Source organism: Pocillopora damicornis, chromosome 2 (genome assembly GCF_964200805.1).
Source record: "Pocillopora damicornis chromosome 2, jaPocDami1.2, whole genome shotgun sequence".
NCBI lineage: Eukaryota > Metazoa > Cnidaria > Anthozoa > Scleractinia > Pocilloporidae > Pocillopora > Pocillopora damicornis.
Window position 1 is genome coordinate 33,334,397 of NC_142671.1, and position 27,713 is coordinate 33,362,109.

Sequence of the window (27,713 nt, forward strand, 5' to 3'; positions counted from 1 at the left end):
AGCTTCTCTCGGTCCTCCAAAAACAAAATGGTGGACGCAGTGCTCAACAAATTTCCAGTTACTCTAACTAGGTTTTCCGGTTGAAAATAGGGCTAACAAACCAAAAAAAATTGATTTCAGAAATAAATTCACTTAAAAGACTACAGGTTAAATTCTTGGATGAAACGTTGTTATTCAAGAACTGAATCGATTGATGGCTCCCATCGTTGTGTTGTTTCGATCACCTACTTCACCTCCCACAGAAGACGAATACCACAAGGTGAGAAATTTTTTGAAAAATTTGGCTGACCTAAGAGTGACCAACCACTAGTTCTAATTATAATATCACCCCTGAATCACACATTAAGGTCGCGAGATTAAAGGAAATGATCGCCAACAGAAGAGGCTCTTGATTGTTGAACAAATTCTCCTTGTCAGTAACTTAGGAAATGTATAGAGAACAGTATGGAGAATATGCATACTGATGTAAGCTATCGAACTATTTTTTCAAATAATGTTGTGGTGCTTTTTTTTTCTGCAGGAGTTGACTATGAAAGGATGTGAACCATTCTCAATTCCTGTCCTTGCATTCAAGTATGACAATGAGAAAGAGTTGAGTCAGAAACTTCAGGATCCAAATAAATATGGAGGTGTATTGTACATACAAACGTTTTCTTCTTTCTTAAATGACAGGCTGTCTATAAGGCATCCGGTATTGGAGAATCCTTAGGCTCCAAAGCAGAATTCTCTTTTCAGATGCATGGCAACATGAAATCTTCTTGTTAAATGGATGTATTCTGTGTAATTAGTAACATTGAGTCTGGGAATGCAGTTTCACTCCTTTATCTCCTTCCCACTTCTTATAAAAATCTCTGTTACTAAACAATCAAATACCAATGGACTTGCAAATGGTTGCTACAGGTATGGTTGTGACAAGCCAGCGTGCAGTGGAGGCTATGGAACTCTGTGTGGCTAACTTTGTGTCACATGAAGGTTGGAGTCATTTCATTAATTATGTTTCATTTGCTTTCTTCTGGTATGGTGCTAAGGCAATGACATTATAAAAATTTTCTGTTCCTAGTTTGGAGAGATGAGGTGGCAAAATTGTGGAAAGAGAAACCAATATATGTTGTGGGAAAAGCTACAGCCAAAGCAGGTTAGAGTGATTTTATAATGCGAGTACTAGCTAAGTCATTGATATCATGTCATCAGCATCATCATTGATCTAGATGGATATTGAACCAATTAACATCTGCATGCACAAGTTACTTTTGCTGTGATATTTAGTATCCTGTTTAATTTGAAGAGTTAGGACAGATCTTTTTTTTTTTATCTTTTAGTCAGTGAGAAGCTTGGATTGAACTCTACTGGGGGTGATGCAGGGAACGCAGATGCCCTTGTTCCTTTCATTCTTCAGTGTATGGATTATGTTATGACTGTGAATATATGAAAATCATACATGTGAACTGTGGATAAAGAAGTGAATATGAAAGTGATCTTCGCAGTTTGAACATTACTTAAGCAGTAGAGAAAATAAGGCCTGAAAAAATTCAGGCCTGTACAGAATTTGAACCCATGACCTCTGTGATACTGCTGCAGTGCTCTACCAACTGAGCTAGCAAGCCAACTGGGAGTTGGTCATTATGTTGGTTCCAAATAAACCTGTAGTGATGAATGGATGACTGTGAATATCTGAAAATCTTATAGATGAACTGTGGATAAAGAGGTGAATAAGAAAGTGATCTTTGCAGTCTGAACATTACTTGAAAAATAAAGCCTGAAAAAAAATTCAGGCCAGTACAGGATTTGAACCTATGGCCTCTGCAATACTGGGGCAGTGCTCTACCACTTCTCTATTTGCAGTTCACACATATGATTTTCATGTATTCACAGTCATTCATTCATCACCTCACAGTCTTATTTAAAACCAACATAATGACCAGCTCCCAGTTGGCTAGTTAGTTCAGTTCTGCCACCTGAGTCTTATAGCCAATAACATCATGGCTAAATTGACCAATCCTTTTACACCATCCTGATTTATTGCATTCAACTGACAACAGCTCTCAAAGGACTCTGATGATGACTTCCACTCAGGTTGTCAAAAGGCTATTCAGTACTGCCAACAACAATTTCCTTGAATTTCCTTTATCAATTTGATTATCAAAAAGATTGTGGTGGAAATGACTCTAGTAATATTTTGTTTATACTCTACATAGCTTTCACACCAGACAGTGATCCACTGTTGTTTCCTTGTGGTAATTTAAGAAGAGAGACAATACCCACAGCAATGGCAAAAGCAGGTACAGTGGTGGTAGGGGAAAAGGTTTTTTTTCCACCTTTAACCTCACATGAGCTGTAACTTGCTCAGATGGGACATACTTGGTTGTTTTTTCTGCAATAAGCAAAAAACCTGGAATGAAAGTGGTTGCAGAAGGGTGATTAAACAAATCAGATTTTAACCTTCTGCTATGCAGGAGAGGGTTATTCATGTAATGTTGTCTTGAACATGGGAGGAGAAGTAGATGACACACCACCCCCCTTCCCCTACCTTTACAGTTAGAGTGTTTCATGTAAATTATCTTCTTTTATGAAGAAGGTTGGGGGGGGGGGTGGGATGGCACATACCTTAGACACCTCTCTCCCTTCAGTCATGAATCATTATTACTACCTGATTAATCCTTTTACCCTTAATGAGTGTTTGGCATCCAGTTTCTCTGTACTGTATCACTGCTGAAATCAGCATTGTGATGATGAGAATATAGGAAATGATTTGCAAGAAATGTTTTTGATCTCCTTGCTAGCACCAGAGAAATGTATCTAGAACAGTATGGAAAATTCATGGATATTCATGTTAGGCTGCAAAGGATTAAAGTAGCTTGAATATTTCTTCTTAAGTGGGCTGGCCTCCTCCTGTTTAGCTTCCACTTATTGGCAACCCACAACAGCCCCTATTAAGAAGTAAAAGCTAACTGCCAGCCCTGAAACCTAAGGGATAGGAAGCCTTGTACTTAGAAAAAGAGGCTTGCTGTTAGTGAAGGCTATAAATAACCACCTGCTGTTAATTTCTTGATTTTGCAGGAGTAGCACTTGACAGCATTCATGTATACAGTACATGTGCAGACCCTAATGTTAAAAATTTGTTGGAAGACTTAACAAAAGAGAAGGTAATTTTTTTTTTTTGAGGAAATATCATAGCACTTGTTGTAACAATGAAAGAGCAAAATGTCAAAGTACATCATCATGCAAAATTGTTACCAATTAACCCTTTCACTCCTAAGAGCTCAATCATAATTCTCCTGTATGCCATACAATTCTTACGATTAGAGTTTGAAGAATCTGGTATTGAATCAACTAAATAATCCCCTAATGTATGATTTTGTATATCCTCATAATTTATCTGCTTAATATTGAGGAGAGATTCTGTCTTTGTCACTCATGGGTGTTACAGGGTTTAGTGACAAAATTCATGTTTGAGAGACAGGGGGAGGGGGGTGGGTGGAACATAGACTTTTCTTATTTGCCATTCCAGAATATTCTGCAACTAATAAGTATTTTCATTTTAGGGTGTTCCATCATATGCTGTGTTTTTCAGTCCATCAGGAGTTAACTTCACTCAAGATATTCTTTCTGGCATTTCGGAATGGGATAGCATTAAAGTAAATATTTGATTTTTTCACATATAACTCTTAGTGATTTTCCTCCATACATTCTCCCCTAGTAACCAAGTGGTGTCTCAAGGATGCCTTACCAATTGACCTTGACATGGTTTTACTTTACAGCTCATTGCAATTGGTAAAACAACAGCAGAGGCAATGAAGAATAAAGGTTGGAAAGTATTTGCAGTTTCTGAACAACCCAATGCTCACTGTCTAGCTAAATGTATCACGCAAAATGTGGAAGGAGATCATTAACAGCTGCTAAAAAATACTTGAAGCACAGTAAAAAAAAAGTAGTTTATGTATAGTACCACAGATCTCTGCATTTTCTTAAAAAAAAAAAAAAAAGCCCTCTTACTTTTGAGTAGTGGAAAATAACAATCTTGAACAAAATGAAATTGGGTTCCTTAGATTTTATTAAGCAATTTTTTTTTTAATCTGCTACAGATAACTAAGTTTTGCAAAGGATCAGAAATCAAGTCAGTTTGTAGAATGTGCAACTTATCTTGCATGCTGGTTTCTTCCCCCTTGAATTCCAAAGGGTAATGAATATGCAACTTCTGTTTAGCACATAATCTCCACAGTAACCAGCAAACTGGTAAAAGGAATACCTTAACTTAAGGGTGAAGTCACTTTTAATTACTGCTTTACAAGAGTATTTGTGGCAGCTGAAGGAGAGAATTCGAACCACAATCTCTGGAGGTACAAAGTTAATAGAACAAAGACATCGATAGTAATTGAAAGCTATGTACAGCAACAAGTGTCAAATCAGCAACTAACAGATTTGTAGAGCAGCATACCATTTAACATGCTTAAATGACCTATGGGTCTTTGCTTACATATTAATGTTTCTATGTCAATAACAAAAAAAAAAGCTTCCGGGAAAACATCTGAGGAAGCAAACGGGGCAAAACCACAGTTTTACTTTTTGTCAGAAAGCAACCAGTTACAGATGGTGGTATAATAATTATTGCATTTGCAAAGTTCTTTCTTCACGTTTCTTTTTGGTTCATGGTTCATTGTTGCCGTTTTATCTGTTCTTCTGTAACCTCTCTATAATCCTCTCCAATACTCGCTTAGCTTCACACATCGGGAAGTTCCTCATGTCATAGTACTGGGGTGCAATCTTCACCAACCTTGGAAAAAAAAAAGGAACAAGCTTTCCTAAAACATCTCAGAAGAAGTTGTTCAAGAGGTAACTAGATTGTCCTGAAGAAGTTCCCAAAAGGTCTCTAAAGTGTTATAGGCATAATTGATTCTAGCCACTTTCCTGATGCACTCTTGTCTCAAGCCCACGGCAATAATGTCATGTCTGGCTTGTTCATGTAATAAACTGAATTACGATTGATTTATTGAAGGACAGACACATAGGTGACATCATAATAATTGAAAGTTTTTTAATTTCTATTATACAAAACATAGATTCCGTATTGCTGTAGATCACACAATATGTGAAAAATGTAATGAGAACATCAGTGACACTCAGCTGTGCCTTGTGCACCACTTTTTTGTTCTTACCAGCATTTCGACTCCATCTGTTATCTCTAACAGAACACAAGCATGACAACATGGAATATATTTGTTAAACAGACTGAGACCAAAGCAGAAGCTCTTCTCTTTGGTGCACTAAGTGAGGCCATAATGTCTAGCTTCAAGCATGATCACCAGAGTTACCTTCTTGGGCCTCAGGAACAAAACAACACCTGACTCAATACAATGTACATGGGGCAATATAAACAAACTTGCTAGCCAACAGACCATTTAGAACTTATTGAAAATAAAGTAACATCGTCAAGTGTTGGAAATAGCAGTTGACTAGGATTCAGTTGAATTTGTTTTGTAATTGGTTGCACAGGTGACAACATTCAAGAGATCAATCATAATGGGTTATAAAGCAAACACCCCAAGAAATACACTCAGGAAAGTCTTGGGTATCATGAAACTTACCAGTCAGCCTTTATGTCTGTACAGGTCCGAATGTAGTTCTTGGTGGTCAATACAAACTCATTATACAACACCCACTCTGGCTTGTGATCCAAACAAGTTGATGGATGCAGTTGTACAACCTAGTGGTTGAATAATAATAATTTTTAGTCAAATAAATTCAGTTAACCTTCAGATGAAATTCAAATACACCATTGGTCCTTGCAGGTGATCTGTAATTTCAGTCATTGCTGAATAGAAGCCTGAAAAAAAATCAGGCTTTACCTGGATTTGAACCCAGGCCTCCTTGGTACTGGTTGGACCCCTACAACCAACTGAGCTACCAAGCCTCATGTTTGGAGTGGGGCACATTTTCGAGGGTTCTCCTTTCAAGTGGAGAAATCTGCTCCAAATATGTAGGTTTGGCAATCATTCACCCAATATTTCAATTTCAGGAATGTCTGGGATAGTTTAGCTTGTTACCAGTCACTTAGGTGCTTAGCTACAGTACCCCCTAATCACAAAGAAAAATGGTGTGCAGAAGAATCTGACAAAGACATCAGTCAATCTCCTAATATATCAGCAAAATCTTGGACTGTAGGTAAACAGTGAAATTGTTGATTGCCTGGGATTTTTGTGACATATAAAAACAAAACTTTATCAGTGTTCTGTTATTAATGTAACAACTCAAGACAGTAATATCCTGCTTTAAAATTTACTGATTTCCTTTACTTAATATCTCACCTGGTTGTCTTTGACAGTCAGATAGTGTCCAGACCTCTCCAAATGAGCCACCTACTCATCAGAACAGTTAAGTGGGAGGGATGGGTGGGTAGGTAGGATTCACAGATTTAATGGTCAGTATCTGAAGTACTTCAAATAAGATTACTGAATCAGTTTGGGGAACAAATGCCATTTTTTAACCACACTTCATTTTGACGGGAAATTTTTTTGCTCACAATATTTGTACACATTTTTGGTTGCAAAATACTAACAGAGTACATGTTTGTTGCCAAACAATAATAATGCACTGTTCAAATTGAAGCTGAATTTTTTCAAACATAAATGATTTTTAGAAACTTGACTGAACTAAAAAAAGGTCCATGTTCCCCTAACTGGTGTCTTTACCCTAAACTTACACAAGGTACAATTTTGGCTCAGTATAAATGTGATAGAAGTTTATCAATTTCAGTTCCTGATGATGGTCAGGCTGGTTTGATTGTAAATAATGACTAAGTTTTACCAAACTGTGCATAAAATAATTGAATGGATGTACTTTACGTCACTACTCTGACACAAATGATATTTCTGAAGATGGCTAGCAAAGGTAAGTGAAATGTAAATGGAGCAAGACTAAAAAAAAGTATTGCAACAATCCATGATCTTATTCTTAAGTATTTCTCGGACCATTTTTGCCCAAACTTTTTCCTTCCCAAAATTACTTTTTTGGCTGATTCCCCTACAAAAAATACTTCGAAATAATGATGTACATCTATAGAACAGACCTTATTAAAAGGACTTCCAACACAGTTTGCTTCTAGGATTTTGTCATGGACAAGTGACTTCCAATCAAATTTAAAACCAGTTTAAAAGTTGAAGCCATTTTAATTAAGGTCTGGAAATTTGTACAGTACCTGCATAAAAAATCCTGTCACCAGTGCCTTCCTGATGTTTACATAATAATCACGACTGTTGAAGTCAGTGCTACGTCGTCCAAGATTGAACCTGTCCATGATCCTGGTAAGTTGCTGTCTCACATTATCAGCCGATTTGAGAGAACGATGCTGGATGAAGTTATCGTAACACCACTGAGTATCTTCATGATCTGAAAATAAAGATTTAAAAAAGTGTAATTTAACACTTTGATCCCAAAGAGTGACTTCTCCTTACAGAATTACCCCTGAATCACACATTACCCTCACAAGAATACAGGTAATGATTGCCAAGTAAAGAAGCTCTTGTTTGTTAAACAAAATAATTCTCCTTTTTAGCACCTTGAGAGATGTAAGGAGAACATTATGGAGAACATGCATGCTGATGTTATTTTCAACCCATTGCCTAATTGAGTGAAAGTTGGGTGCCTGGTGCATCTTTGGGCTTTGACTATGTCAAGCCAGCCCCCAGACAGCATAATGAATCTTTCCCATGGCTGGCAAATCTCACAACCTAGTCATGAGCCCCTTCTCTGTACCCTAGTAAACTCTGATGAGATCAGTAGATGGAAAATAAAAAGAGGGAAGGGAAACAACTGAACACAACTGCCACAAAACCCCTGGAGACTTCTGAAAGACAACTGCTACAACATCTGCACTAAAACCCAAACATAGAGCTACAATCTAACTGCAATAATACCTGTTAGCCTGCCACATTAACTGCAAAAGTTTGCTTGAATTGAAATTTTTCCCTTCTATTTAAACCCAGGGATAAAATAAATATCTTACTAACACTGTTTTCCTAGTTGGTACAGTAAGTTACGGAACCTAGATTTTTCCTGCTCGGTTTAATGGCCTGAATGCTTCCACTGGGCCAAAAATCCAAGCAAGAAAAACTTGGTCCATAACTTAAAGTACAGACCTAAAACTTTGGCCAGTCCTTTAACTCCCAAGATCTCATTGGTGTTTCTCCTTACTGTCTGCCAAATGATTCTCATTATGTTAGTTTGGAGTATTTGGTATTAGATCAATTAGTAATCTCATAATTGAGGCTTTTCTTTATTCTCATCACTTGTCTGCATGATATTGTATAGATATAGTAAGGAGAAATTCTGTCTTGGTCACTCATGGGAGTCAAAGGGTTGGTAAAAGGTATTTAGTTTACAATGTACAAATATTAACATCAGAAAACTTAACATTACGATCAGGTTGTAATACTCACTCTGTTTGTATGCATGGTAAACATTCAGCAAGGTCAGATGGTCTCCATCAATGTGAGCAAACTTCATCTTAGCCTCATCAGCTGCCTTTTTAGCTTCATTTGGTCTCATAAACACCTGAGGAACTAATGGACAGGGGCATGATCACTGTTAAATTAAAATTAATGTCCACATCATTAATGAAAATGAGGTGCTCGAGGGCCTGGGGTCTGCAACCACAGTGGCACACCAAGGAGCTAGAACACCTGACTGGCCTGCCTAACCTGCAATCAAGCCATGAGCCCCCCACCCCCTATGAGCATTATCACACTAGAGCCAGATGGCTAAATGCAGGAAAACATGAATAAATAAATTAATCAATAAATAAAACAAATGATACAAAATAAACCCTGCACTAGAAACCCTACAGTAAGGGTTGGGGGGAAGGAAACACAAAGAACTGCTATCTTTAAGGACAATGCCACAGTGTAAAACAACAAACACAATGCAAGCTAATGACAGAACAACACATGCACTGATAAGGTATACTGCTAGAAGAGGACAGTTCCAGGACCCCAAAAACCACAGTACTGCTGCAAATGCTACAGAATGCAACAAATGCTGCTTGAACGCTTAACAGCCAGTCAAATGCGAACCAAATGCCTGAAAACACTACTAATCATATTTGCTCCTAGTTCTTAACTATGTTTAATTCCAGTTAACTATAAAATAATAACATCAAAAGGTATTTTTCACTCAACAGGTTCACTTGATATAGACATGGAGTGTACCTGATAACATAGCAGTAATAGAGAGAATTTCATTAGAACAGTTATGGTCACAGCTGGCAATCACCATCTTGGCAAGTTGAGGGTCAAGTGGAAACTCTGCCATCATGGAACCCAGTGATGTGAGGTCTCCATTGTCATCCAGGGCACCAAGATAGTTCAGCAGTTCAAGGGCTCTCATCAGGGTTTCTGGTGCTAGCAAATTGAAAACAAAGAGAATAAAATGTTAGCCCTCTTTGTCTGGTTTGTACATAAACTTTCACTTGGAAGACTTCATTCCATTCCTTCAGAAGAGAATCTTCTGGGAATCATCACAAATCAAGTGTTTATACATCAGCTTGCTAGCAAGCCCTCAACACTTTAAATCCCATGAGTGACCAAGACAGAATTTCTTTTTACAATATCAATACAATATCAATACAACATCAGGTAGACCAGAATTGAGAATAGAGAACAATATCAATTGGGGGATTATTAGTAGATCCAGTACCAAATTCTCTGAACTAACATCACCAGAATAATATTCAGACAGTAAGGAGAATTACTAATAAGATCTTGAGAGTTAAAGGGTTAACTCCCATGGGAGACCAAGACAGAATTTCTTCTCACAAAAATAAATACAATATCAAGCAGACAAGAGACAAGAATAAAGAAAAATATAAATTAAGGGATTGCTAGTTGATCCAATACTTAATTCTCCACAATATCATCATGAGAATTGTGAAGCAAATTACAAATGGTGAAAGGCTTAACCTACCAGGAGGATCCATAAAGTCAAAATGCACCAAGTCGTCAATGCCCAACTTCTTCAGCTGTAGCACCACAGTACCGAGGTTGGACCTCAGGATTTCAGGGTATGTATTGTCTTGCATCTCAGTCTGATAAGCTTTTTCAGTGTACAACCTGAAACACTTGCCAGGACGTGTACGACCTGCACGGCCAGCTCTCTGCTGTGAACTGGCTTTAGATATAGCAGAAACTAACAGTGACTCTACACGGATACGGGGATTGTACACCTATTATAAAAAAACAGATAAAAATGACTTTACACTCAGTCAACCTTAGCATGTAACAATAAACTAGAATTATATTTTTGAGCTTGGTAAAGAAAGAAATATTTTTTCATCTTGTCACATATTAAACATGGAACATAGAAAAAACTCTGAGTTCCCATGAAAAATTGCACCAAAGCACTTAAGGTCTAAGGTTTGATTTGTCTGGGGAACTCAGGAGGTTTTCTTTGTCTTGTGCTGATTAAAAGACAAGAAAAACAGTAAAACACTTTGTACAAAGTAGACAGTGATAAAATTCTAGAATAAGACAGACCTTCTGCTTGGAAAATCCAGGATCTATTACAAACACCACACCATCAATGGTGAGAGATGTTTCAGCTATGTTGGTGGAGACCACACACTTGCGCCCAATGGCACCATTGGGACGTTTGGCTGGAGGAGCATCAAAGATACGCTGCTGCTGCTGTGGAGGAAGAGTTGAGTACAGTGGGATGCAGCGTAGCTCGCCTACTTCAGGTCCCAAGTTATCAATTTCTTTCTTCAGTCTCTTACATGCTTCTTCTATTTCCTGAATGGAAAGAAAACAGTATAATGTTGAAAGAGTACTTTCAACTTGGTTAAACTTGGTGTAACGTATAGAAAAATTTGTTAGAAATTAATAACTAACTTGCATTTGTTACAAAATCTTTTCAGGAATGAATGCTCTTGTATCATTAGGTCAAATGGCTATTTAAGGTCTCGTCATTTATAAATGGGCAAACAAAGAATTTACTACTGGCCATCATTTTTTGCCACGTACAATGTAAGCACCAGAAGTCGAATGAGGATTCCTTTTTCATTTCAGGCCCCATGTTAATCAATAATACTCTAGGGTCATTATCATTGAAGAATATTGACAGTAAATGCACTAGAGGCTTTGCAATTTGCACAACTTGAATGCTTTACACCCGAACATCAGCATGCATATTCTCCACACTGTTCTCAATACATTTCCTAAGGTGCTGGTAAGGAGAATTTTTTTAACAATCAAGATCTTTAGTTGGTGATCACGTTCTTTATTCTTGTGTTCTTAATGTTTGATTCAGGGTTGATACTGTTGGGAGAAATTAGATGCCTATCACTCTTAGGGGTTTGAGTGTTAATAACACCCACATTGCAAATGGAGGCTAGGTGCTCAAGGGGTCCGAGGGCAGCAACAACAACCACAGTACTGCTGCAAAATGCCACAGAATGCAACAAATGCAGCATGAATGCTAACAACAAACAAGACAGGAACCAAATACCTGCAAACACTATTAACCATATAAGCTCCTAGTTCTTAACTATGTTAAATTTCATATATCTATATGATAAAATATACCATTTAAACACAACAGAACATCAAGAACTTTGAACACACCTCTTGCCCAGTAAGAAACAACAAAATGTCACCCTCTACTTCCTCACACATGTGTATCTGTACCACTGTTCTAATGGCAGCCTCCAGGTAGTCTCGTTCAGGTTCAGGAGTGTAAAAAATCTCCACAGGATGAGTTCGTCCAGGGATTGTCATAAGTGGACACTCATCAAAGTATTCCTGAAATTTCCCAGCATCTAAGGTGGCACTCATGATTATGATCTTAAGGTCATGTCTCTGTCGCACAACCTGTAGAAAAACAGTTACAGGTGCAACATAAGGAAGTGGTAGTAGAGTGGATAGTTTACTAATTAACACAAAGGCAGCCAGAAGGTTGGATTGTGCATTTACAGTTAAATACTACTACTGATAAAGTTCTTATTCTAAAAAAATATACATAATTTTTTGTACTAAGGATCATAACATCATAATATAAATACAACACCCAAAATTTGTAATACAAATTTAAAACTGTAATAAAAGTGATCATTAATGTAAATGATTCTTTAATTAAACACAAGCTCATTAAAAATGTGTTTCTAATACAGTCTGTTTTCCATTCTAAGACTGAGAAAAGCTTATTGCATCTGGGTGAGTACACTGATTTATGTGTGTGGAAAAAAGATTTTGAAGGCGGCTATCCTTATCAGTCAGACGTCTTCATACAACAATCTTCATCTTAATTAGCTGATGTAAGAAAGCCAGCTTAGTCTAGGGCAACAGAGTATTCTACACCTGTGAAGACAATGGCTAACACCCCCTGATGAACATGCTCTAGTTCTCACTTAAGGTGCAATGGAAGAGCATTATGGAAACTGGTACAGTGTAACTTAAAATAGATCTACCAGGGTAATGCAAGTACAGAAGAGGTCGCAGATCTGATAAAAATGATGCCTACAAAGTAGCAGTGTATGAAACCAATGCTATGTCACCTAGCTCTTGTTGGAAGAAATACAAAATCTCCAGGTGCGTGCATACCTCTTTCAGTAGACCCATGAGGATATCAGTAGCAAGAGTTCTCTCGTGAGCCTCATCAAGAAGAATGACTGCATAACGGTCTAGCAAAGGATCAGTCATAGCCTCCCGCAACAACATACCATCTGTCATGTACCTGTAAACAAATTAAAACAAGCTTTAAATTACATTTAGAGATGATTATCTCATTTCTTCAGGCATCTGTACCAGCCTAACTGATACCTTTGCATTTTCCCACATCTTCTTTCTTCCTGTACAGTTTTTAACCCTCTATCTGATTAACACACAACTTCTCCCTTTAATATCCATACATTACCCAGCAAACAGGTAACAAGAATACTCAAACTCATCAGGTAGAAGTTATTATTTTGATCTAACACCAAATTCTCATAACCATTCACCAGGAAATGTGTAGCAGTTAGAAGGGAGAATCAATAATCAGATGTTGGAAGTTTAAGGGTTGGGGATGAAATTGACTTTTTCTCTTACTTCAATATAGTGCGAGGACTTGTGCAATCTTCAAATCGAATGGTGTACCCAACCTCTTGACCTATGGTGACATCCAATTCATCAGCAACACGCTGAGCAACACTCATGGCAGCAACCCTCCGTGGCTGGGTACATGCCACACATTTGCGTTTGTCAATACGAGTTTCAAGACACCACTGTGGAATCTACAAAAATAAAAAAAAGTTCATCAAAAATTTGTCTTCTTTCACCTTAAACTACATTTAATGCAATGCAATCACCAACATAATAAAATTGAATTCTTCTGTCTTTCCCACTTCATTTCACCTTGAAAATGAATCTCAGTTTAATGACCTTACTACAAAGATTAGGCATAACTGGTCTTGGATGTACATATGATAAGGAGGGTACTAAAGCTCAACTTCCAATAAACTACTAAGATAATTTGGTCTCATCAACTGAGTTATTTCAAATAGCGTCCATAAACAGTTTCTAAAGCTGATAACTTGAGCATTAGCCCTTCTTCACAGCTAAATACCGCTAATTATTGATGAATAAACAGGGTTAGTTTCCAAAAGAAACTGTGGTGCTGTGCAGCTAGGGGAGTACAACAAATTAATTAGTATTATCAGCTGAGGTGATAAGGTAAACTGGCCAGTGTAAAGAGTTTCAGAGCTGATGTTTTGAGTGTTAGCCCTTTGTCCTTCCCTCTGACAAAGGGCTAATGCTCGAAACATCAGCATGAAAGTCTTTACGGAGGCCAATTTACCTTATCACCTGAGTTGATAATACCAAATTATACAGCTGAGTATTACCTGGGTTGTTTTACCAGATCCAGTCTCTCCAACCAGGACAAAAGCTTGTTTTTCTTTCATAGTCTCCATAAATTTTTCCCTGTACTCCCATACTGGAAGCTCAATTCTCTTCTTAAGAATGTCAAAATATCTGTCTGAGAATAGCTTCCCATTGAAAGGATTGATCTTTCCGCGAAGATTGCTTGGATTACTACCAACAGAAAAGAGAGAAATGTAAACCAGGAGTTGGATATATATACTTCTTAGAATGAGGTCACAGAGAGTTCTGATTAAAATCATCAAAAATAAATACAGTGTTGAGGGGGGGAAGGTGACTGATAGGTTGGTGCAGGCGACCAAATGTAGCAGGTAACCATGACAACCCAAAGAGTGACATCTATCCACTGTAATGATTTGATTTAGTGCCCAAGGGCACTTATTCACTGTTGGTACAGAGTGCTTATCAGGGACAGGGTGCTTATTTCTTTTTCAAGGAATGGCTGAATATGCAAAAAAAACTGTTCATGTTCATTCAAAATGTATCAGAGAAAATGGAAAACAGACTTGTTGTCCAAAGATCCCTCCTAGCTGGAACAACAAGCCAGACAGCTGATGCAAAATTTTGAGACAAGATCATTTGTATGAAGGACCTGTGCAGTCATGTAGACATAATAGCTGAGAGACCATGATGAAGACCACTGTAGTATTCAAAGATCCCTCCTAGCTGGAACAACAAGCCAGACAACTGATGCAAAATTTTGAGACAAGATCATTCGTATGAAGGACCTGTGCAATCATTTAGACATAATAGCTGAGAGACCATGATGAAGACCACTGTTTTTGTAATGAGGCTTTAAGCAAGCAAGTTAAAAGAAGATCAACCATGGTTGATCTCAGTAGACATATACTCTGACAATGCTATCAATGCAACAGAGTAGCGACGCTTATTGGAATAACAGTGTTTACTCAAAAGGGGCACTTAATAGAAAAGGGGTGCTTATTAACATGTAAAAAAACACATTTAGAGGGGGTGCATTTATTAGAGGGGGCACTTACAGGAATGATGATACTAAATCTAAACGTTACGGTGAGTAACATCATACTCGCAAACAGCGGAAGCCTGAGTAAATTGACACAACACTTACAAAAGGGCAGAAGGAGAAGAATGCAGTGGCAGCAACTCACAAGTTTGTGTTACACAAGGTAAAAGAAACATGATGATTCATCAAAGGCAGGCAAAAAACGCCAACAGCTCTTGCAAAGGCATTTTATTTCCTGGAGAATACTATAATCTCGAGTCTTACATAGCTATCACCTGAATTAGAGGAAGTACCTTGTGACTTTCTGACTGTAAGAAATTTCTTTTTTAGTGAATGTTTTTAAATTTTTTGTTTTTATCTTTTATATATTTTGTTTCATTTTAGCACAAAGAAATTCATCCAGTGTATATAATGAAAGCCACGACGTATGAATTTAAGCGACCTAACGTGAGTTTCAGACTGGGGTAACAAAGAGAGAGAGAAGTCAATGTTTTTAAGTGCTCTCTTGCTCGAATACTAATCAATTTGGTCCAAAATTGAAACAACACTTTAAGGATATGTGTGGTATCTTTCATAGCCCTACATATTTATATAACACAAGGGAGGATTCTGCGAAATAAATGATGATTTCGCGATGTTGGAAATACCGTCTTCTTTAATTGTCAGCATAATTCGGCAGTGTAGGTTCGAAAAAAAAATTGCACATCTAATCGGCCACATTTAAATCAGATACGCTTCGATAGAAATATTTCCAGAGCAACGCCTTCCCGAGGAAAGATTGTGATGGAAAAGACAAATGAACTTTAGTTTCTGTTCCAAAAACAGCTGCTGATTGATTAAGATCGGCGATTATTCAAAAATGAAAATCTGCCCTTCGCATGTGAATCACAGCCTACCTCAACTCTTCCTTTATCCTTTTCGCGGTGGTTAACGAGTTGGATGAGCTTCCATCGACATCTAACCTCCTTTTCGACATCTTGCACTGACATCGAAGTCAAATATTCCAGTAAATGCTCCCCAACTGCTACACTAACACAAGTGCCACTCAGATTTCCATTGAATTTTGCCGGCAAGGGAAATGCAGAAGACACGCGTTTTGATCTCTTTATCCCACAAGTCTCTACGATCATAACGGAGACTAAATATGGTAAAATTTCCAATAAATCCTGGCGGCCGTTGTTGCGCGCGAAACATTGAAAAACATGGCGGATGACATGTTTGTTTGGTTCGCGTTTTTAAAAATGACATATTGGTAATTTTAAAATCCATGTGTAGAAACATGATTGTCGTGGATACACGTTCATAAGATGGCAGAAATTTCAATCACTACAAGGGCGTTTTATGGGAACAATTCAAAGAGGTTTGTTCACGGAACGGCTTTTCATTTCATCAGCTGTAGACTGTGTAGCTGATAAAGATAATTTTCATAGTTATTAAAATTTTTCTGGCTGTAGATTGAATAAAGCTTGGCAGCAAAAGATGAATAAACTGGAAAAGTGCGCCAGGGAATTCGAAGATAACCCAATTTTACTCAAACGTCAAAGGTACACAGTTTTATACTGTATTTAACATTAGCCATTAATTGTCATTAAATTTTCCAGTTTACCACGTGAAGGCAAAAGTGAGTTATCTAAAAAACATTTTTTAGTTAGCCAAATATGTTTCTTATGATAACAAAACCTAGCATGCCTCTGATCTCGTTAAAATGCTGGGGAAGGCTCCTATATTTTCCTTCCTGAAAATTGCTGTTACCGGTAATACTCTTCGCTTCAAAATACAACACAACTCTGGGATGAGGTCACTTGTAGCTAGAATCAATGTTGCATGCATTGCGATCTAAACTTTTTAAATCATACAATGACTGTTGGAATAAAGCCCTTCCCTTAGTTTTACAGCTGCTGAATGTCTGGAATCTAATTCTGTGATTCCAGTGCCCTGTCACTTCCCCTACTCTGCATTTTAAGCTTTGCTCCAGTTACTATTCAGTCTTGAGTCGTGTCCCAAACGATGTTGATGTTTTTAGGATAAACGACCCTCCACCTATCTTTAAAACATTCCCAAGACAACAAATGGCCTTTGATTACCTCAAGACTTGTCAAGAGGTAGGTGAGCTACAGTTCAAAATTTCTAATTACTTTATTCTCATTTCTGGAAGCGAACATCAAGTTTTTTTTCGTCACGTCAAGATTATTTACTCTTTCTCAAAGCTTCTTTTCAACTACATTGTAATTTACTGTAACTAGCATGCATAGGCCTAATATCACTCTGAAAGGCAATTTTGATTAATCCTCAAAGAAAAAAAATGCCTACACTTTTGGGGATCTCAGTGGTTGATGAAACATCAGCTCATAAAGAACAAGAATTCTCCTTAAACAAGTTTGGCATAGCTGTTGATGATGTACACCAAGGGCAGGCAACAGCTAGCAATGTGTTCTTAACTATTTCATAGCTTATTAAATAGAGTTACTTCAACTATATTTTTATATGTTTTTGAAAGAATCTCTTGGAATTTAAGCGATGTAACTGGGTTTTTTCCTCAGAGTAAGAGTATCTTGGATCTGTTTTTCTCTGTATACTCTACTTTTTTTGTGTTCATTTTCACAATGAAGCAAAAATAAATCAAGGAAAGGAGGTAATAAAATAACTTAGCACATTTTATAGTGATATTTCATTTTGTTATTGGATAGGATGTTCATGTGTTTGCTAAAGAGAAAGACTGTCATGGAAAACGTGGCTATATTGTTGCAACTTTGCCATACTTTTGGCACAAGTATACAAGGTCAGGTATCACATTTATTTTACTGCAATTCTTAGCAAACTTAACCCTTTCATTAGTAATTCTCCTTGCTGTCTACCATACAATTTATGTGATGTTAGTTTGGAGAATTTGGAACTGGATCAACCATTAATCCCCTAATTGAAATTTTTCTTTATTCTCATTACTTGTCAGCTTGATATCATACTGACAGTGTAAGGAGAAATTCTGTCTAAGTCACCAGTGGGACTTAAAGGTTAAATAGTTCAGAAGAGTTTCTGGCAAAGTAAGGGTGGGTCTAGAACTTTTCATAGGAGACTTTGTGACCTTACTGATGTCTGCTCTGACAAATAGAAGGGCTATTAGAAAGAGCAGTGCCAAACTACCATTCTTATAACATGTAACAAACATTTTTTAACCATGTCTCATGTTTTGCTTCAGTGCAAATGAACCACAGGTTTTTCTTTTTTTATGCACAATACTAGTTATATAAGAAAGCTACAGGTCATCTCAGGGGGAGAGGTGTGCATGCCCTGCACCCCTCCCCTAGATCTGCTCCCTGCAAAGCATGGTCCTTTGAAACTGCTAGCAGTGCAAAACTGAAAAACACTTGGTGAGAAGGATCAGTGAGGCTAGCCAAAGAAGAATTCAATTGACACTTGTACAGATCCCAAATTTGAAATGATCAAATAGCTTGAAATGAAGAAACTTAAAGCAAATGCACAAAAAAAAACAGAGAACATTTTCTTTCCTTGTAATTTGATGTCACCCTTTCCTGATTTTCCTTTTCTCAACTTGGCAGGATATGTTCATCAGAGGACAGAAATTATTATGAAGTTATACCAGAGGGTAATCTTAAATCTGTATATTATTTAACTGTTTATATATTTAATTCTCATTCTTTGACCTCATGCTTTCATTCCCAAGATCTTATTAGTAATTCTCCTTACTCTGTTGCCTTCAATTCTTATTATTTTAGTTTGGACTGTTTGGTGTTGGATTGACTTATGATCCCTGAATTGATGTTTTTCTGTATTCTCATCACTTGTCTGCTTCATACTGTATTGATGGTGTAGGGAGATATTCTGTCTTCGTCACTCAATTTGAAGTAAAAGGGTTAATTAGGAGTGAGACTGTGTTGAGAACTGAGATGAGAATCTATTCTAGATTGCGGTTTCCCCCAAACATCCAACTGATCAATTGTTGTTGAGATGAAGAAGGTGGTGGTTGTAGTCATTGATGCCAATATAGGAGTCTGATGTTGTGAATGATTGATGTCTATAAAACAGGGAAGTCTGGTTGCAGCTTAAAAACCTTGGATTCTGTTGCAATATTATTTATCTTTGAATAATTCTAGGGGCTGCTTGCCGACTGTATTTTGACCTGGAATTTAAAACCGAATTTAATCCACTAAAGGATGGAGCCAGTATGGTAGACATTTTCATCAAGGTGAGTCCAAGGAAGTTGATTAGAGGCAAGAGAATAGGGCAGATAAACAAGGAAATATTTTCCATGTCTGAGTAGATATGTTATTTACTGGGCAGGAGGTCTTTAATGAGGAAAAACTGTGTTGGAGGTCTAGAGGACAACGTAAGGCCTCAGGCCTCAGGTGGTACTCAAGACCTTGGGCACAGTTTTTCTCTTATGGACTGATCTACATATGTAAACCTGTAAATTACTTGTTTATTTTTTCTACCGGCTTCTCTTTTTTCTGCTGTGCAACAGATGGTGGAGAACAAGGACTGGACTCAGTTGGCTGTGTTGTATTGTGGGTTGTGATGGTGAATTCTCCAATTTGTTTGCTCAATTAAAACCCTGATATGTTCTTCTTAATGAACATTAAAGGAAGGAAATACTATGGAGTAAATATGAATGATTTTTCTATTTCAGTATGTTTGTCACCACCTGAAAAATATGTATGGTGTTGACTGTGACAGGAAATTTATTATAGATTTGGATTCAAGGTAAGTTACTAGTAATGAATGATTATTTCCATGCCAAGAAATGATTCACATAAGAACTCTTATTATCCCTGGGGATTGTTATATGTCTGTGATATACTAGTACTTAAACGAATTAAATAAAATTGGTCATTGTTAATTTCTTTCTTCAATCCAAGTGAAATTATTCCTGAGTTCTCCCACACTTGGGAGCTCAACAATTGTAATAATAATTATTATTATGATTATATTAGCCTCCTTCTTGTTATTTCTGTCAATAGCTTCTCTTATTTTCCTCTTTGACCTTTTCCATCACTGTTCTTTGGCTAAGATTGTGACATTCATAGTCACAATATCCAAAAGAACCAAACTTCATAGTCACAATATCCAAAAGAACCAAAACCAGACTGTAGTAAAAGGTATCTCTTTATCTCTATTCACCATGCTAGAGTTGTAAGACAACTTCCTTTCTACAAAATTATTATGGTTTTGCTTTGTTGATCTACTGAATTATTCAATTATGTGAAGCTTCAGTCCCTGGATCATTAACAAGTATATGTACATTGTTGTTGATTTGATTTCAGCACTTCTTCTAAGTTTTCAAGACATCTGATATTCCACTTACCTGGTGCTGTGTTTAAAGATAATATTCATGCTGGTAGGGATACTGTTATTTATGGCACAGAAAATATTTACACTGTTATGCTACTTTAAGCAACATACAGTCTGAAATTCTTCAGATAATTTTCTAAAGTTATTGATGATAGGGTTTTTTGCTTTTGTCCTGTTTTTAATTGGTAAAATTTTAAGGTGTTTCATTAACCCTCAGAAAATGAGTTTTACTCTCATTGTCAGATACTCCAGCTGAATTTCAAAGGCCCTAGCTTTGTTTAATTCAGATGTGAAGTTGTTACGTACTATTTTACAGCATTCTCCATTTGCTTTCGACAATTCTCATGCTGCTAATGACAATTTTTGAAGAAAACCTTCAATTTTGAAAGTTGAGAATTCTAATTTTCAGGAAATTTTGTCCGACACATTTGCACATTGCTGGAAATGAAGCTCAGAGTTGGTACTGAGTTTTCTGTAAACAAAGACATGGGTTTTACATGTAACTCTCATCAACCAACAATGTCAGGGAGTGAGGTCTCGACTGGAAATGACCCCGTACCTGAAAATGCTGAAAAGATATGTGATGAGAAAGAACTTGAAAGCCTTACCTCAGGTGCAGTTTTGGGTTGATTGTGTAGTGTTTGCATTTTATTATATTGTTGAGTTAAAGTGTGGCTCAAACTCATCCCTCTAAAACAAAGAATAAGTGTTCAGAAAATTGTGGCCCCTTAATGTCAGAGCTTCTCCGGGTTTCTGTGGCCAGTCTTTGACAGGTAAACACAGCTGTCAAATGACAGGCATGCATAAGGGAATTAATTCTGACTTAAGGCTCTCCGATTTGCCTTCCAAAATTTTATAGGAAAACATAAGAAACAACTGCTGTTTTGCAAAATGACTGAAAGGAATATGAAACATTTGTAGAAATTTCTTTAAAAAATAAGGGAAAAGAAGAACACTCTATTTTGAGGTTTACAAAACAAAAAAGGTTTTACATGCGTAAAACACAGTGACTTTCTGGCTTGTGTGGAGAGAATCACTGTTGGAGCTGAGCCTCTTGCCGAGAACACCAGACCCCTAAACACACACAAAAAAAATCAAATTTGTTGAGAGGATAAATTCATAGCTTTCATTTGCCTTTGCAGTTAGCCTACAAGAACTAAGAGAACTTGTTGTGAAGGATGGAAAAGGTGAAGTGGGGATTTTCTGTGATCAAGGTGTGTGTAATGATGTGTGAGAAAAAATCAATGATCTTGAGCAGAAGGGAAAATTTTTGCTTGCTGACTTTATCCGTATTAATTTTCAGGTGTTTATACAAAAAATAGAAACTTTCGAATTTTCAAGTCAACAAAGATAGGAAAAGATTCTCATCTGATTCTCTCCAGTCAGAACACCTACGAGGTATGTAATAAATGTATCCTTAGAATACATTCGATTCCTCATGGAGACTCACAATTTTTTTCTTTGTCCCACGCTCGTGACAAGACGAAAAACATCTTTCTATATTTCTTTACCGAGCTCAAAACTTACCATCTCTCTTATTTCCATCCACGAACATTACGCTAGTGCCATTACTGATCCTAGCAGTATGCAGGACGCGTGTCATATGAACTTCGTAATAGACCTCGCTCACCGTGGAGTCTCTGTGGCTTAGTGGTAGAGCATCGGAGCGCGGAATCCGAAGGTCTGAGGCGCGATTCCTCATAAGGACTCACAATTTTTTCTTTGTCTCACGCTCATGACAAGACGAAAAACATCTTTCTATAATGTATCCTTTGTTGTCCCTTAAATATTAACACTTGGAGAGAGTTTGATCACATTTTTCGTGTCTTGTTTGTCATGTGACAGCCCAGCTTCAAAGATGTGAAAGGAAGTTTCTCCAAAGATCCTGAGTACTTGCTATTTCTTGATTCACTAGTTTCCAATGTCAGGTGAGAACGCAACTCGTTTCACAATTGTGATGACAAATTTGAGTCTTCACGCGGTATAATTTGTTCTCACTTAAGTCCATAGTTGGTGCTTCTTTCTCTATTTTTAACCTTTTCTTTATCAAACAGCATGCAAGTGGCTGGAAAAGATGTAAAAGTTTTAACATGTGGCAACTGTGAGAAATCTTGCAAAAGATCCTCTCGAATGGATGCACGCGATTCAAGTATGTTTTGTAGTTAACTTTCTGTTTAGAGTGTTTGTGAAGATGTAATTTTGAAGTAAGTGCAGTGGTAATTTCCCGCTCGTGGGAGGATTTGAAACGAGTTGGGGAATGGGTTTGCGAGGGGTCTGGCATTCAATATCAGTGCTGAACTCCTTTCCAGACGTATCTCGCGTTGCTCATGGCCTTTTTTTTTTTCCCGCGGGCAAGGAAATCCCAAGCGTTAATAACGATGGCCTTCTCGCAGGTTAGATAGTCATCGGATAATTGGCTTGTACTCGGCCCATTTTCGGCCGACAGCCGACAATCAAACGACTGTTAGCCGACAATCAAACGACAGTTAGCCGAAAATCGACCGACAGTTTGCCCACTGTCGATCTGCGCGTTAGGTGGAGCGGATTCCATACCCTTCCGGTGGTTACCTTATTCAGTGATGTTACAGAAACTTAAGCGCAAGAAGGAAGTTTGTCTCTTCTCAAGTTCTTCTCCTTGTTGTTAGGTTCGCCTTCTCAGCATGGATATGAACACTCCCCTTATCCCGAGATTGACAACTTTATCTTAAGTGTTCTCAACAAGGGTGGAGTACAGGGTCAGATCAGGAGATGGGTTTATTTCCCACAAGGTACCGTCTTAGAAAGAAGCTATTGCTAATAAAAGATAATTGTATACATAAATGAGTTTACATTTGTGAGGAGTATGGGTAACAAAAAGTGAGTCATCTTTGAGGATTGAAGTCCCAGTTAGTCCCGATTTCGACATTAAATTATGTTGCTAGTGAGTCATGGTACATTTTTTTTTTTGGGAGCCAAGTAATAAACAAGGTGATTACAAAGGAGTCTAGAGACAAACATGCTTGATCAGTTGAACAACAATTTCGGAAATACTTTTTGTTTTAACTGAACCTTCAAGAAGGCTTCCAAGCTTCCAAGATAGTTCTTTTCTTCTATTTTTTTAATATATTTTTTTCTCCAAGGATTGACTGCTGTTAGTTATGTTGACTTTGCAAGGGGATGGTACAAATGGATCACTGATCTCTAAAGAATAAGAACATTTAGGAACATGAAATGAATATTTATGTTACGTATAAGTTCTGTTCAGTCTGAGGAATACTCCTGGAAAAAAAATGTAAGGAACAGGAGATCGGCCATTCCTTCAAATTAAGTGAATCAGGCTTTAATTAGCTGAGGGAATTGCTAGGGATTGCTAAGTCTGAGCAAACCAATTTCTTTTTTTATTCAACAGGAAAGTTAGTCACCTATGATGTTATTAATAACCGTTGGTGTGAAAACATTGGAAGAGCGCACAAGAGTAATAACGTGATGTAAGCCAAAGAGCTGCTCTCTTAATAATGATTATCAAGCAGATTCCATGTTACCTTTACTTGCCTCTGTTCAGTAAGAGATCACTGGTGAAGTTAAAACGTGTTAAGAACAAAAAAAGGGGCTCAAGAGGTGCAGCCGAGTGTGTCACAGCTGTTCTCATCACATTGCGACATCTTTTGTGATCTATTGCTGTCCATACCCACGGCAACATGAAATCTGTTTGTTTAATATTGTAGTAAAGCAAAAGGATGTTCATGGTGACGTCCTCCATGCGTCTGTCCTCTTATAGATTATAAGTAAGGACCAATTAAACCGTTCGTGTTCTTCAGCTTATTATACATAGAGAATAATACACGGGCGCGCGTAGATATGGAATTTCTCTTCGAGTGTTTAACTCGATAGCTCACGAGTGAGCGCAGCGAACGAGTGAAATGTCGAGTTGAACTCGAGAAGAGAAATTCCATATCTACAAGCAACCATGTATTATTCTCTATGTGTAATAAGCCGAAGAACACGTGCATGTTGTATTATTTTGTTTATCCCGATAGCCCTTTGGTGACAAGAAAAGCCGACGTCATTAAGAATGAAAATAAAAGAATCGAAAATCGTACAGTGTGTCGGCCCTTAGGCTCAAGATAGAAAAATGCTTATAAAAACAACAGTGGGCGTTATTTTCCATTTACAAATTCTCATTTATTGACTTTGTCCTTACCGACAGAAATCTTTCAGGTAAACGGCCAAAATCGGCCTGTGGCAAATCTTCCAGTTGTCGATTTTCGTTCTTAGCCGCGAGAAATGCCGTTACCAAAGCCACTGAATACGTAACGTTCGGTTTTCCTTTTCGCACATTGGTTTTCTTTCCCTTCTAGAAAAGTTTGAATATCACTTTCTCTGAGCGGTACGGAGTTTTTAGTGTTTTAACCGTCATAATCCGAGAAAGTTCCGACAAACGGCCTTGTATTAAGAATCGTGAGGGCTTCGCTGTTCATTCATCAACCTGACCGAGTGGCGCGAAAGGCGAGTGACGTGTCAACAGCTGATTGGCGATATCAAACACACGTGAAAACATATCGTGTTTTTTTCACGTATGTTGTTACGGCTTTTCTCATGGCTAGAAATCCTTGTATAACACCGTAGTTTATATGATAAAAACTATTATCGTTTGCCTCTCGATGTCTTCACTCTCGGTTTGGATCGCGACGATTCTACAGCATGGTGCTTATGTTGTTCACATGATTAGGTAAACTTATAACCGTATGTAGTTGGACGTGGTGATGATAGTGGATACGAAACCTTCCTTTAAAGAATGTAATGTTGATGAAGTAATATATAATTATTATTTCCATGAATTTTCCTTAAAAATAAATCAATTATTATTGAATGTGAGAACACATAGTTAATTTTTTTTTTCTTGCATGTTAGGATTGTGGCAGACTTGAGACTTGGTGTTTATTACCAGAAATGTCACGATCCCGACTGTAGAAGAATTGACTATCGTTCCCCTGGTATGTGAGTATTAGCTGTAAAAAAAAGACATCAGTTGGTAGGATTTCTTTGAGTGCAGGCTTAAAATGGAGGAAGCGGTGAAACGGATCGCGGAGAGTTCTCGCACAGATTCCAATCGTAATTCAAAGTATGGTATTGTCAGGAACTGGAGAACTAGCCTTCAGTAAAACTGTTCTGGAATTGAACCAGGGCTAGAAAAATCTTCATATATATGTAATTTTTCTTCAAATCTTTAAAAGTACTGTTCCAGCTTTGTACAATTTTAGGGATCCTTTAATAAGGTAGTCTAAATACACCCTCTTTTAAAATTGTGAAAAGGTGTGAATTCTTGCGAAACAATTTTTCAGAATTGGCATCAGATAGAAGATAAAGATGAGTCCTTACAAAAAAAACCAACAAAAAATTGGGAAGAAGTCTTGGGTCTATTCTTAGCGGTGGCGAGCGCAAAACTTGAATTTCACATCAATCAACAAATTGTGGGAGTATTGACGCCGTAAACATCTTCTTATCATAGTGTAAACCAGTTGTTGGATGTATTCGACAAAAGCAAATTATATACCATCTATCTTTCGGTTACTTTCAGAAAAGCCTATTCCACAGGAAATCAATCCATTGTCAAGTTGTAAGGTAATAGAGTAAAGATTTGTATATAATTCTTCGATCTTGAAGAATTTGAATACGGTTCATGAAGTATAGCTTACGCTAATTAATCATAAATTGAGAGTTTGTCGAGTGACAGACACGCTCTTTTGTTAATTTTTTTTACAAAAGTTTCAACTTTGATTTTTTTCACCTTTTAGTTTGATGAATTTTTAACTGATGATTTTGATGATCAAGAGCTTTGCAAGTTATTGTCTGAATGTGAGCAGAAGCCAAATGATTCCGGGAATGATGAAATGGAAGAAATTCTAAACACGAATGAGAACAACATGAACAAAAATTGTGTCTCAAGAACTAAACAAGATGTAACGCAATTTGACATCAGTGGTTATGTCACGCAACATCACGTTAGTGATTGTGACTACGATAATGACTTGGACGATGAATTACTGCTTGAGCTTCAGATTCCCGAGCACTGTTATGATGACAAGGATGCAGTTTCACATACAAAGAGCCTTAAGGATCACAGCAAGTATATCTTACAATCATGTCACGATAATGACAATTACACGAATGAAATACTGAAGTTATTGCATGGGGAAAGTAACCAAACCAAATTAATCGAAACAGCTGTAATGGACCTTTCATCAAACTATGTGATTTGTCAGGATGAAACACACGCCAGGATGAATGGAAAATGTATGTGTAGTGGAGTATTACCTGAAAATAATTGCGCTGATGATGTGAGGGTGAAATTTTTAACAGATGAGGAAGTTTCTGAGTGGCTAGATGAAGAGTCTCTTGATGATTTAGAGTTGTCCCTGGCTGCGGAGGAGGCCGAAAGTACAGCTTAACTCAAATGTATCCCACTAGTTTGGCAAACTAGCTTGTTCCGATACCCGACTCTTTGTCAGGGAAATTTTTGATGATGGTGTTACTTATTTCTTAAATCCAATTCGACTTGTAGAGCCCTGATTTTAAGGTCGGTTTGGACAAGTTTATTCAAAATACTTTAAACGAGTAATAAACAATATAGTACTGAGACATATCGGTTGTCAAATTCTTGTTAAGCTGGTTTTATTGGAGAAGAAACCAGATGACCAAACCTCATCGAAAAAGATAGCTTTTTTCATGCGTTCAGCTAGTAAAACGAAACGCGATTAGTAAACGGTGCAATAGTAGCGGGGAGGCAAAAAAACAAACAAACAAAGGAGGATTGGGATGCAGTCGCTGATCTGGCCCTTCACAAAATTGAAAATCACATCTGGCTCTTGGATAGGGCATTTCAACACAGTTCTCGCACAGGGAAGGCGATGTTGAGGCTTCGACTTGATTGACGCAAAACATCTGTTGGTTACGTGTGATTTCAAAGACTTAAAGTCTAAATTATTCCACGTTATTGTAGTTATTAGTAATAAGATGTAATGAATGTGAAAGCAATCTTCGCAGTATTGCGGACCACTTAGGCAGAAGTGAAAAACAGTCCTGATAAAAACTTCAGGCCTGTACGGAATTTAAACACGTGACCTTTGTGATTCCGGGGCAGTGCTCTACCAACTGAGCTAACAAGGCAACTGGGAGCTCGTGATTATATTGGTTCGTAATAAAAACGTGAAGTGATGAATCATTGACTATGAATATATGAAAGTCATGTACGTGAACTGCGGTTTAAGAAAAAAATGTGAAAGCGATCTTCGCAGTAATGAACACTACTCAAACAGTAGTGAAAAAAGGCTTTAAAAAAGAATCAGGCCTGTACGCTTTCATGTTCATTTCTTAATCTGCAGTTCACGTATATGATTTTCACAGTCTTTAATATGGTGTCACGTTCTCTTTTGTGATCACTCTTTGCTACATTATGATTAAGCCTAGAACTCGAACCTTCCCCGTTCCCCTCGTTACGGTCAGAGACATTTATCGGAGAGGACTGGTGCAAAATACGTACAGCG

General features: G+C 37.5%; 3 protein-coding genes across 7 annotated transcripts; 2 read left to right on the forward strand and 1 right to left on the reverse strand.

Moving 5' to 3' along the window:
- On the forward strand, window positions 1-5,760 carry LOC113670047 (uroporphyrinogen-III synthase). Of its 2 annotated transcripts, none has more exons than XM_027186131.2 (9): window positions 1-259; window positions 521-629; window positions 901-972; window positions 1,061-1,135; window positions 1,320-1,397; window positions 2,196-2,279; window positions 3,058-3,143; window positions 3,543-3,635; window positions 3,759-5,760. In XM_027186131.2, the coding sequence occupies exons 1-9, from the start codon at window positions 194-196 to the stop codon at window positions 3,888-3,890; spliced, it is 795 nt and encodes a 264-aa protein (XP_027041932.2). In that variant the 5' UTR covers window positions 1-193; the 3' UTR covers window positions 3,891-5,760. The 2 variants fall into 2 exon arrangements, with proteins under 2 accessions (XP_027041932.2, XP_089054117.1); XM_089197991.1 differs by having other exon boundaries at window positions 4-259; window positions 3,058-3,138; window positions 3,541-3,635; window positions 3,759-5,440.
- On the reverse strand, window positions 4,034-16,049 carry LOC113670010 (putative pre-mRNA-splicing factor ATP-dependent RNA helicase PRP1). 2 transcript variants are annotated; one of them, XR_016184157.1, is made up of 13 exons: window positions 15,780-16,049; window positions 13,865-14,054; window positions 13,071-13,255; window positions 12,585-12,717; window positions 11,610-11,855; window positions 10,524-10,778; window positions 9,955-10,213; window positions 9,201-9,392; window positions 8,433-8,555; window positions 7,193-7,383; window positions 6,303-6,431; window positions 5,583-5,701; window positions 4,034-4,771 (listed from the first exon to the last, which is right to left on the reverse strand). XR_016184157.1 is itself a non-coding variant. In XM_089197977.1 (13 exons), exons 1-13 carry the CDS (start codon window positions 15,857-15,859, stop codon window positions 4,666-4,668), a joined length of 2,130 nt encoding a protein of 709 aa, XP_089054103.1. In that variant the 5' UTR covers window positions 15,860-16,049; the 3' UTR covers window positions 4,034-4,665. The 2 variants fall into 2 exon arrangements, 1 of the variants encoding a protein (XP_089054103.1); XM_089197977.1 differs by having other exon boundaries at window positions 6,303-6,353.
- LOC113670083 (DNA-directed primase/polymerase protein) lies at window positions 16,050-27,388 on the forward strand. Of its 3 annotated transcripts, none has more exons than XM_027186170.2 (18): window positions 16,050-16,243; window positions 16,338-16,427; window positions 16,907-16,985; window positions 17,571-17,662; window positions 18,441-18,487; window positions 18,996-19,087; window positions 19,529-19,602; window positions 20,163-20,236; window positions 20,600-20,803; window positions 21,333-21,404; window positions 21,494-21,588; window positions 22,036-22,118; window positions 22,245-22,339; window positions 22,836-22,958; window positions 23,579-23,657; window positions 25,081-25,163; window positions 25,748-25,791; window positions 25,965-27,388. In XM_027186170.2, the coding sequence occupies exons 1-18, from the start codon at window positions 16,191-16,193 to the stop codon at window positions 26,616-26,618; spliced, it is 2,133 nt and encodes a 710-aa protein (XP_027041971.2). In that variant the 5' UTR covers window positions 16,050-16,190; the 3' UTR covers window positions 26,619-27,388. The 3 variants fall into 3 exon arrangements, with proteins under 3 accessions (XP_027041971.2, XP_089054101.1, XP_089054102.1); XM_089197975.1 differs by having other exon boundaries at window positions 21,333-21,377; XM_089197976.1 differs by lacking the exons at window positions 16,050-16,243; window positions 16,338-16,427; window positions 16,907-16,985; window positions 17,571-17,662; window positions 18,441-18,487 and having other exon boundaries at window positions 19,033-19,419.
- The last annotated feature ends 325 nt before the right edge of the window (window positions 27,389-27,713 follow it).